This window comes from Dermacentor variabilis, chromosome 1, assembly GCF_050947875.1.
Source record: "Dermacentor variabilis isolate Ectoservices chromosome 1, ASM5094787v1, whole genome shotgun sequence".
NCBI classification, from domain to species: Eukaryota; Metazoa; Arthropoda; class Arachnida; order Ixodida; family Ixodidae; genus Dermacentor; species Dermacentor variabilis.
Genome location: NC_134568.1, coordinates 87,875,554 through 87,887,856, shown reverse-complemented (window position 1 = coordinate 87,887,856; position 12,303 = coordinate 87,875,554). Strand labels below are relative to the sequence as shown.

General features: G+C 44.9%; 1 protein-coding gene across 4 annotated transcripts in view; it reads left to right on the top strand.

Annotated features, from left to right (window-relative positions):
• Positions 1-12,303, top strand: part of poe (E3 ubiquitin-protein ligase-like protein poe) — a 549,114-nt gene that overhangs the window by 395,389 nt on the left and 141,422 nt on the right. For 3 of the 4 annotated variants that reach the window (XM_075691124.1, XM_075691109.1, XM_075691133.1), the window contains one exon: positions 4,479-4,517. The exons of the other annotated variant lie outside the window; for it this stretch is intronic. In XM_075691124.1, coding sequence (XP_075547239.1) covers positions 4,479-4,517 — 39 coding nt within the window. The remainder of the gene's footprint in view (positions 1-4,478; positions 4,518-12,303) is intronic. 4 annotated transcript variants of the gene reach the window in all.

Sequence of the window (12,303 nt, the reverse complement as noted above, 5' to 3'; positions counted from 1 at the left end):
CGACAACACAGTAGTGCAAACAATCACAAGGGCATTTATTGCTCCTTTCATAGATCAATGCCTGCTAGCCGAGTTGCTATCCACAAAACATGCCGATGGGCGTGCGACAAATCTAGAAGTTCGACTCACCGCGACCGGATAGCGAGCGGATATGTTCGCCCCATGCTGGGTCCCAACGCCTGGTCTTTCGCCCGTACGATCACGCGAACGGTGGCGCGTTCGAAGGCGGCCACGCGAGACGGTCTCGCAGAAGCATGGATCGGCGCACGCACGGGATGTCCGCCGCATTCGTCGGTCCGCCGCCCAAGAGCCAGCGTGTTCTCCCTTGCGCCCAAGTAACCCCGTCGCAGCGCAACACTCGCGCCATCTCTCGCACTGCGCTTCAACCACTCCGACCACCGCGTGCGCGGCGAAGCCGCATGGAGACGGGCCTATGCGGGAAAACTAGATCTCTGGGGACGCGTGAGAGTCACGCATCCCCACAACGGTTATGCTGACCTTACTCTGCTCACTGCCCTGGCAGCGTTCACCTTTGAAGGCCAAGGTTTTTAGCAGCAGCATCTGGTAGAACAGGGCTGTCTCATCTGCGTTGAACAAATCCTTGACACTGTATTTTTCTAGCAGCTGTCCAACGTTTGTCTCCACCCACGCCACTGCAGCTTCATGGTCGACAGACTGCACTTCCCCTCTGACAGCCCTGCCAATGATGTTGTGGTGCTCCTTGAAACGCTGCAGCCAGCCGACACTCGCCACAAAATCATCGTGCCCCATGATGCACGCGAAGTCCCTCACTTTGCACTGCAACAGTGCCCCACTCACAGGAGTGCCGCTTGCTCTTGTGCCCAAAAATCACTTGAAGACCGCCTTCTCTACAGCTTCGAAAGCGGGGGCTCACAGCTTCTGTCGCCTTTTACACCACGTGCAACAGCACTGGTGACAGCTTCTTTGCTGCTCAAAATCGTCAACAGCGTGCTCAATCTTATGCCGAAATCTTTGGCCATTTTTTTTTTTCTTCACACCGGACTCAGCGGCTTTCAGCATAGCCACCTTCTGCTCAATTGATATCGTTTTGCACTTCCATTTGCCATCGTTCATCTCCTTTCTGGCGACGGGAACTAGCACGAACGAACTAATAGAAACACTGATATCGTTGATGCGCACGGAGGCAACGACACACAACAACAAAACCGCAGTCGGCGCCGTCCCACACACGCAGCACAAGAGCGAGCGGGTCCACCAGTTACATGGAAAAGGGGAGGCTGGGAGACTTGAGCGGGAGACGTAAATGTTGCGCGTCTCCAGTCAATAGAGAGTTTTAGATCCTGTCAATAGAGAGACAATAGAGAGTTTTAAATTAGGGGACGCAAGCGGCTTACATACGCAAGAACTAGGGGCGACGGTACTGCACATGCACTCACGCAGACGTAGGAGTCTGCGTTTGCGCAGTACCGTGGCCCCTAGTTCTTGCGTACGCAAGCTGCTTGCGTCCCCCAATCTGAAACTCTCTATTGACCTGACGGGTACAAGAATGGTCAGTAAATGCTCGTTGTGAAAAAACAAAGATTGCCGTCGATTACGTTACTTCCTAATGTGAAATTTGAGTGCAGCTCTTAGACTGTTTCGGCTTTTCTATATACTCAGGCAAATAATTCAAGAAAGAGATGTAGTATGTACAGTTATAACTTTTTATTCTTCACTTCTTCAAGAAACACTCCACTCCCAGATCTTGATTGTCATGAAGGTAGCTTTGTGGTCAGAGAAATAGATGGATATATGCTAGACTTGCTGCACCAATGCCTGGTTTGGCGTAGCGCACCTCTGGATTCTGGCGGCGACGGTGCTGGGCCTCTGCTCGGGCAGCTCGTTTGACAGAGCAGCAGACGAAGGACTTCCACTGGTTGCCTCGCTCATAGCTCAGAAAGAACCCCTGATAATAAACTACTTATATAGGCAGACGGATTATATTATTATGTAAACCGTCTGTAAGCCTCGGACAATTCGTCTGGTGCAGAACATTTCACACCCGCCGCCGCAAACGGAGCGTAACTTGGTGGCGCAGCTGCCTCACTTATTGGGAGGTTGCAGGAGGCAGCGCATACGAACGTTGCTCAGTGAAGAGATGGCAGCGACTGGCTGACACTGCTAGCAAGTCAACTGAAGGTCGCTTTGCGTTTTGGCTTGGGAAGGGGGCACCATGATCCACTGATACCGAGCTGGCGCTTTGGCAACCGGAGAACACCGCACGCTCTCGCGCAGTTGACGCCGTGGAGGAGAGAAGGGGGGAGGGGGGAAAGGGGTACACGCAGCGGCTATGCGTTTCGGCTTGGGCAGCAGCACATCATCGAGATCAGCCGCCACCTAGCGTGTGCTCCGATTGCCGCCGCGCATGGGTGGCATTGGAGGAGGAGCGAAGAGAGCAAGGCTCACGCTTTGCACGAGAGATGGTGCCAGGAGTGTGCGCAGCTAGAGCTGTATGTGAATGTTTACTATTCGATCTACACGTTTAATTCGAGCATTCGCACAACCCTACAATTATTTCTTTCTGGTGCAAGTTCACTGCAACACAGTGCTCATTGTCATGATGCTACACCACATCTAACATAGTAGCAGTGAGATAAAAGTGGTCATTACTGAACATACAAAACTCTTTTCTCTGGGGCTTTTCTTTGTACTGACGCGAGGTGGTGTCAAAAAGTTCCCAGGCTATTTTTGCAACATCGCAACAGAGCGCAACACAAGGCTGCATGCAGTAACAGATAGCACTAACGCTGGTAATTCAGAGTGCCGAAGAAAATCATCCAGTCTCTATAACGAGTGGAGCAACTGCTGTCATGCTGGTCATGCATTTTACAATGTCTTCAATCTTTATCATGAACTGCAAGGCAAAACGGAGCAAGCATGAAGTTGTTCATTAAGCTGGGCAAATCTGGCACATACATTTGATATGATTCAGCAATCTTATGGCAACGCAGGGAAGAGTTCTGCGAGTTGTGTGGCATGTCTGATTCTAGGATGGAAGAATGCTACTGGAAGTCAACAAGGGATCAGGTAGACCTTGAACAAGCTTGCTTAGTCTTTTCTGACATTCGCGGCATCTTGCATTCTGAATTCACCCCAAATTTCTAGACCCATCAACAGCGAGTGTTACTCTTAAGTACTTGGGCGTCTAAGGGAGAACATTTAACAAGAACAGCCTGATCTGTGCGATGACAATGAATCCTGTCATAGTGCTCTCCTCATACGTTTCTCCCTTGAAACAGCATGGTTTCAATGCCCTCATTACCAGATTTGGCTACTGTTGACTTCCCTCTCTTTCCAAAATTAAAAATTTGAAAGGTCACTGTTCTGACGCAAGTGTGAAGAGCAGCAATTGCTCAATTTGTTTTTGAAAGACTTCCAAGGCACATTGCAAAAGTGGCAGGGATGCTGAGGGACGCTGCACTGTTATTATGATGCAAGATAACTATTTCAAGGTGATAGTGCTTAAATGTAGATAAATTACCTTCTTGTAAACAGAGCCAGTCTCAACTTTTTGATACCACGTCGTAATTGTGTTAGCTGCATTCATAAAGATTTGAGCATTTTTGGGTACACAGTGTTTGCACACAATAGTAAAGATGTGAAATTAATTTCAACCATAATTGCAATGTATGGGTCACGTGGTATAAATGCACATATTCATGTTGCTGCATGACTGGTGCCTGCTGCACTATTAGCTGGAAAACAAATCAACCCACTTTGAAGTGGGAGTTGCATGCTTGGGGCCAAATGCTAAGCATTTTCAGTTTTGCTTGTTGCACTTATAAATTGAATGCTTTCACTATCACTATTCTTGCCTAATACCACTAATACCGGAGATAGTTTGCACCTGCTTTGAAGTTTGGATTCTCAGTCTCTTAGCCTAAGAATCACTATGCATTCCTGAATTCTCCTGCAGTTCACATGAATGGCTTGGTAGCATCTTGTAATGCATATGCTATATCAAACTCAACTCGAAGTATCTCGAGTATGTTCTAACGGAAAGTTTTTAAGTCTTCTGTCCTTTGCCCATAAGAATACTGATGTCAAAGAACTTTCAGCACCGATTTTCGTCTCTTCAGTGAGTCGGCAAGCCTTCCATGACAAATGCAAATGGCCTGCATACAATTAAGTTTTGCAAGCTATTCTCGTAAAGCCTGACATGCTTAGAGCCGTAAAGCAGTTGTACAAGCATTGGGGGAACCATCTTAATTTGAGAGATGTGGCATGAGTACACATTAAGTATTAGTATGCATTTTCCAACAGCTTACTTATCTCCATTTCAAAGCAAAGTTAATATACTAAATGTACTAAAAAAAAGTAGACTTCTAACTTTTTATTACCGTTCGTGCAGGAAAAAAAAATGTTGTCCCTTTCTGTTTCTTTTCCTTCATAACCATGCTTTTTCATGAACACGCAATAGCTAACAGCCTTGAAAAACTTCGTGTTCCCTGCTGCAGTGCTCCCTGCCGATGCATCGACTCGTCGTGCTTTCCCTGGTGCGTGTGCATGTGTGTGCAGTGTGCTACTATGTGAGAAACCTTGCTGCTTTCTGGAAACATAGTTCCTGATGCTTTGAGGAACCAGTCATTTTGTTACTTCTCTGCACAGCGTGTGATTTCAAGGTAGCCTGCTGCCTTTTATTTGCCATTCTTTGTGCGGCGGTGCTTTGCTGTATGCTTATATGCGTTTGCAGACTGCACCCTGCACTGCATGTACTACTCCTTACGCTTCAGCTGTGCATTTGTGTTGTGAGCTGTCTGTATCTTTGCCACTTTTAACAGCCCCTCCTGGCTATGCATGGGGTGCATGACCACAAGATGTTCCTTTAGTGCTAAACGGATCTATAGTGCCATTTCTTGCCAGCTGCTTTCATTTTAATGGGCTCTGCATGGATGCAAACTTGGACCAACCCTTTCACAGCTCAAGGAGGTGTGGAAGAAGTAGCTCACATATTGCCTATAAAATGTGCGCAGACTATTTCTAACTTATGCATTTTATGCCACATAGCTACCATACAAGTTGCTTTGATGGCTGGGCAGAACCGCATAAAGATGTTCATTGTAACAGGGCTGGTGACAAAAAGTGCAACAGTAGAACCTCGTTATAGTGAAGTTGTCAGAACCTGGAAAAATATTCACTGTAACATCTTTTCTATAGCCATTGTTCGCCATTTTGTCTTTCTGTAACTATGACAAAATTGTTCTAAGCACAATTGATTGATTCTCATTCAAGAGAGCAAAACTATGCTCTCTACTGAAATGCAGATTACACACCTTTGGCTATAAAGTGTTAAATCAAGGTTGTCTGTACAGTGTTTTCTTTTGGTCATGTCAGAACTTTCTCAAGCTACGCAAACAGTTTATACAGTCAAATCTCGATAATTCGAAGTCAAAGGCGCCTGAAAATTTCTTCTAATTAAAAGAAGCTAATTGAATGGAGGACTTAGCTGCAGTGGCACATGAGCACTGAGCTAACACATTAGTGGGAAGTTCCACAAGATTTATTCACACGTATTTACAAATTAGTCAGTTATGAGGCGTGGCGGTGCTTGTACTGTGATACGAGACGGCGGGTGCACGCGTGTATAATTAAAGGAAAAACGCCATGTCCCGTGTCAATTGCCCCTTCGAACTTTTGGTATGCTTCACCGCATAAGACTGCTATATTGGGACAAAGTTGACTTTCGGGAACCGATATTATGCAATGCACCATGCTTTCCGCGCTCCAAAGCCATTGGCGAGGATTACAAAGGCGGAGTCAGCACACTTGCTAACAGCAGCGAATTGTTTCAAGGAAAAACACAGCACCAAACAGCAAGAAGCGTGGTAGCGGATGTAGAAGTAGCTAGGCCTAGCGTTGCCGCAGTGTGGCTACGGCTGACAGCGGATCTGCGTGCGAGAGCACCGGCTCAAGGCGAGGGGATAATCAAAATAGGCTGCGATGGTGGCTTCAATTAATGCCAATTCAAACCTGGGTTCATGGCAAAAAGTCCAGAAAATCAGACAACGAAGGTTTTTTGCGTCCAAAATTTCAGACGTTCTTATACATTGACTCTATGGGCCGCGACACTAACAAAAGTCACTAAACCGTCACTAACAGAAGTTATCGGTGTTACGCGCCTGCATATGCCTGAGCACAAATTGCCACCGTGGTTTCTTTCTTCGCGTGCGGCATTGAGGAGTCTCTCCTAAGCTCTTCCTCTATGGTGGGGTCAGAGGAATGCTGGTCGAAGGTGCTGCCACGTGATTTGACATGCTGCTGAGAGCATTGTCGGAACGCAGTATGTTCAAATTAATTGTTGCCAATGCTTCACCTTCGAATTACCGGGCGTTTGTGCCCATTGGAATGCACATAACTTTGACGGGACCACAGCGTCAGTTCAAATAAACCAAAAGTTTGTGTGTTCGAATTAACGAGAACCACCCCCATACATCATGCATTAATTCGCCATTAATCACATGAATAACTGAAGCCACTGTGTCTTTTTCAAGGCTGCATGGCACTTTTGTTATGATGCAAGATGCAGACCAAAGGAAGAGGGGTTGCTATCATTACGTGTATTGCTGCTGCCACAATTTTAAGGGACATTAAAGAGAAAAATGATTCTGCTACTAAATCATTATTAGTAAATTGCCATTCTACAATTCCAGAAGTGGCACTCCTACCACAAAAAGAGGCTTAGTTAGCCAGAAAATATGCAAAATGGAAGGACGGTGCCAGTTACTGCACGATCTTGCTGTGACTTCGTGAATTTTTATGGCGTCTGCTAGAGCCTAGTTAATTTTTTATTGGTAAAAATGGACTACAGTGTGTTCTAAAGGAGCCAAAGGTCGCACCTGTCAAATTTTGGAAACATTTACTGAGCCAACTCAACCCAAATACGAAAAGAAAATACTTCTTGAAATCCATGTCATCAGACAGATGTACCACTTTAGCATGTCCCTTTAACATCTACACCATGATAGGGAAGCATGGTGACGACCCAGTAAGAATTCAAGGCAGCCAATACACGCACAAATTGTCCTTGTTACTTAAAATGGTGAAAGTCATAGTTATTGTCCATCCTTATCATTTTTTTTTTCATTTTTTTCTTTGTCACAATTGTTCATATTGTTTCAGATATAGTAAAAAAATGTAGCCTCTTCTTCTATATAGCCATTTCCTCACCATAGCCATCTTGACTGTGTCAGAGGTAAAATACATAGAAGCCTATAAGAATGTATTATGGACTGGCATTTCTTTTCACTGTAGCCATTAGTTCACTATATGCAAATTCATTATGACAATATTCTCCTGTATCATTAACAATTAAAGTGCAAATGGGAGACTTTATAAAGTACTAGAACGCTTCTACAAGTGATAACTCAAGAGCACGATTTCACACCTTTATACATCCACTCACCAAAGATGTTGCAGGCTCCAACCTTAGAGTAGAAGCCAAAACCATGCCGAACGTCGCATGAAGTGGCAAAAGCAAAATTTGAGAATGTGTTGTTATCCCTAATTTGTTTGCATTTTTCCCCTCTTTTTAACGATAATACTACATTTGTAAGGCCTTAGCAGCTTCCATACATTTTAGTCTTCTGCTGGCATAGGCATCACCTACACTTAAGCCAGAGCTGGTATGATTGAATCACTGGTGTCTGCTATGAGTGGACTTCCCAGAACAGAAAATGTTTCCTGATGTGACATAAGCCACACTGTGAGACAAGATGGTGTATTTCATTGTACACAGTTAAATGTATACATTGTATGCATTATTCCTCAAGCGTGTCGTGAACTATTGCAAATTGAGCATTTCGTTTCCAAGGTTCTATGTTAGTTGAGTTAGAGACATGTTGAAACTACATTTTAACTGCAGGCATGTCATAAGTGGATATGCAGTGGAATCTGTATAACCTGCTTAATTCAAACTTCCAGCATATTCGCACTGACGCTGTGGTCCCATCAAAATTATGTGCATTTCAATGTGTGAAAACGGCCGGTAGTTAGAACGCATTCATAGGTGTTTGCGATGGTCAAGTCGAACACATTGTGCCACCAACCATGCTCTCAACTGCACGAACTCTTGCATCAGCACCTCCAACTTAGCAGCACGGCCGCGCGCTGGCTGCTGCTCTCGTCTCCAGTTTCAAGTACCATAATTTGAAGCACCAGAAATTCTAAAAATTCAACAGTTAAGTGGGAGTGTGGGTGAATTTTGCCTATAGGCATGGCTTCAGGCAGCACGTGCCGCGCTGCTGTGAAGCCACACTTTTGGAATTCATCTCTGATGTGTTGGCTCAGTGCATATGTGCTGCCTAACACAGTGCAGCACAAAAAAAACCTCCATTATATGAGCTTCCTTTAATTCGAACCTCATTTAATTCAAACAAGTTTCAGGCCTCTTCGAGTTCAAATTATCAAGATTCGACTGTATTTCTGCAACTTATCTCGTAGTGTGGCATCAGGTTCACTTTGAGACAAGATGGTTCATAATGTTGTACATAGCTGAATGTAAACATGGTTTGCAATATCCTTCAGCCATAATGTGAACCATTGCAAATTGAGCAGTCAGGTTCTAAGGTTCTGTTAGCAGAGTTATGGGTATGTTGTAATTACGTTTTAACTGCAGCCATGTCCTAAGTATGTATATTTCTGCTATGGCCAGCTGCAGAAAGCTGGCCCACAGTCAAGGAAGCAGTGTTTGACTAAGACCTGATGTCATGAAAAATGTGGGAATGCCTGAATGTGGGCAACATGCATAGAAACATTTAGAACTCGTTAAAGAGAGATGAAGACTTAAATCATCAGAAATCCAAATGCAGATGCACATTGCCAAGCACTACTCTGAATGCAGTCATAGATTGCACACTTTCACAAGCTTGACGAGCCAGGAAGCCTAGTGAAGGCCTGCAAGACTGTTGTAGCACCTTCGTACAGCTGCAATATAAATATATATTTCACTCTGTTGTATGCAGAATTCTCATGTTGTGCTTGTTTTGTCAACTGCAAAGAAAGAAAACCTCAACCATACTTGCAAAAACTGTAGTCTGTTCATTTTGTGGACTGTTTCACCACATCTAAGTGCAGTATATACTTCAGAATAAATTTAAGCTTTTCTTTAGCATTCATACAGATTGGATTCACTAATTGATGAACTTGCCCTTTTGTGGAAGTGGTGCAGCATTATGCCACTTGCTCCAGAAACATCATTGTTGCTCTTAATCATGATTTGCCCTTTTCCAAAATTTGTTGCCACAGGGGAACTGTCACTTGCAACACTGGTAATTTGTACCGTGGCGAACTGTAAACATGGAAATAAGAAAACGGCTTTGCGGCACCGCGGAAGCTCTACACTGCCAGGCATACAATGAACTTTGAATAAAACAACAAAAGGATCTTTGGCCTGTGCAACACGCGACTTAGCAGCTGACGTACCAACACAGCACTCTGCTGTGTTATAGTGCCTGGAATAAACTTGCTGCTAGTGTGGCGACCAGAAGGGTCCTTGAATGGGAGGAGGTGGCCGCGCCAGCGCTGCCTTTCAACTTTGACTGCCAGGGTTGCTGCGCATCATTAAGGTGTCAGCACAGGTGACAGCGGTTCCGGCGCGTTGCAGTTGCCCATGCATCGCATGGCGTTTCCCTTTGCCCCGTGCGAAGCATTTCGTTCAAGTGTTTCATTCTTGGGTATCGTGCAGTGTAATTTGAGCCTTTGTGAGTGGAAATTGCACCGACTAATGATGCTAAACGTGAAGCATCAGTGCAAGAAGAAGACATGTTTCGTTTCCCTGTGTCAGAGCATAGACTTAAGAACCAGCTTTCAGAGCCGGAGTGGCTACTGGTCAAACCCAGACAAGGTACTATCTATATTCGGCGCCCCGTCGGGCAATGCAGGGCTTGCAAAATGGAAGCAGCTAATTAAAAAGGGTTACCACGAGCTGACTCTAAATGTGTGTTGTCTAGTAGAAGCACTTTTATGAGATTTACATCAAGAGAACTTCCAAAGTTACAGTGGATGGGATCGTCAATGAGCTCGCCTGAGAAGGACCATTTATTATTATTGCTTTGGCTTTTCAGACAGTTTTTTTGCTATACAGTTGAATCCGCTTATAACAATATTCAAGTGCCACAAAAATTTCATTGTTATAACTGATAATTGTTGTAACTGGGTTGCATGGAGAAATCAAAATAGGGCGACGGCAGAGCTGATGTGAGAGAACTTTAATGGCGAGGAGGCCAGTTTCCCTTCCCACCACATACTTCCATCCAGCTGCTGACTATGTTCACTCATTTAGCTGCTTCCTGTGCGCTCCGATCACATGTAACAAGCCATGGCTGTCGGCATCAAAGAATGGCACTGCTATAACAACTGCAAAGAGGGGCCATGGGTGGCAAGCGTTATGCAAGCACCGCCGAGGTATCGCTTTGGTGGCCCCAAAAGGGGCCTTTTAAAGAATGCGAGAAGGTTGCCGCGGCAGCCTGTCAGCTTGAGAAATCAAAATGAAACGCTGAGGCGAGATCACCGCAAGCATCTCTCCACGTACTTCTCAGGCTTGCACGAGAAAATTCTATGTCCATCAGCCTTGCATGCTTTATGCAAAGCTTGCTGACATCCTTCTCCAAGGCATCCAGATGCTCCACATAGTGCAGCGGAAGGTTCCTTGCAAAAATGAAGCCCTGGGTGGACTGAATCATCTGCCAGGCCTCCTGCAAGGACAATGTTGAGGCAGCCTGCCCTATCACGTCATCGTTGCCGTCTCTATCCGATGCAAGCACATTTGTGTCGATCGCCTCATCGGTTAGAAGCACTTAGTTTCCAAATCCATATACTCGTGCTCTTCCTTTTCACCAGCAACGTCAGGCATTGGCGATGATCAGTGGGCAGATCAGCCATCTTTCGTTTCGGCGGTGAGTCAAACGAGGTTGAGAAATCACGTGGCCAGCAACGATTTCGACGCAAACAACAAAGACGAACACAAGCGATTAAGCTGTTTGCAGAACTGTGCTGATGAGGAGCCAGTGAGTAACATGCGAGAAGTGCAGTTGGCATGGTTCATATGTGTTTCAGAGGGTAGTGTGGTGTAGAGCTATGGGCGCAGCCCATTCATGTTCAAAGGGCTGGAAGGGTGACGGGAGAGAGGTGCGTGGAGAAAGCTGGAAAATGACCATGCGACGGCTGTTGGAGCAGCAGGCCATCGTGCAGTGGTTCAAATTTCTCATTTTCTTTTCAAGGATTTCGCATTTCACTACCTTTCGGCTCGGACACTCAGCAGCCAGACTTCAGCGTTATAACTGATAGTGCGGCATCGGGACATTGTAGTAAGCAGGTTATTTTACTATGGAAAACATACAAAAAGTTAACGGTGCAGCAGCTTCTCATTGTTATAATTGATATACTGTTAAAACCAGTATCGTTACAAGTGGGTACATCGGTATTGTAGACTCTGTAGATGAAAATTTGCCGTATATATGACCGGCATTTTCTTTTAGTTGTTGCTTTATTCTTACAAAAGGAAATGCAAGTTGAGGTTGCCACATAAGAACTATTTCTATGTAAAGTGAGTGGTGTCTTCTAAATAATATTTGTAATATAGTGAGTCTTGTTCGGACTTTTTCTGTTGATTAGCACATACGATCATCGAAGACAGTGAAATTTTGGGAAAGTGCAACAGTGTTTTGCTTTCTTTTTGCATATATGTGACACTATTTAACATTTACGTATTGATATATCAATATTCCGAATCGGCAAGCGCTTTTATCAAGTTTTATCGACAAAAACTCGATATGGGACTCGTATTCATATCTTTAAGAAATTAACCCGCTTTTCTAATCCCAGTGTCACTCGCGCAATGACTGCTGTGATAGACTCGATCTGGATCATTTTTTACTGGCCATTAAGAATGGTCACCAGGATACAGGTGATTGAGTTCACTCAGCAGGACTGGGTATGCTACGTGTGATTGAGAAGTATGATCGCAGTGACTAAATTATGATCCAAATTGGCGTGAGGCATGTTCATCCACAATTACTTACTGTGATCAACATGTAAGCAAACCTTCTGTGTTTGTTCCAAGTGGTGTTGAATGCTACAAATTCAATCTTATTTAGCGAGAGACAAAATAATAAAAATCAACTGCCTAGCCTGGTGATAGTAGGTGTTCAACGTTTCGTCGCGCTGTTGTGCCGCTGAAGGGGAAACTGAGTACATGCCAGCATTTTCACGTGACATCGGTGGGCGAGTACTGCGAGGAAGCTGCCGTGGCAGGCACTTACTCCTCTCAATCACTCAGGCCTCACG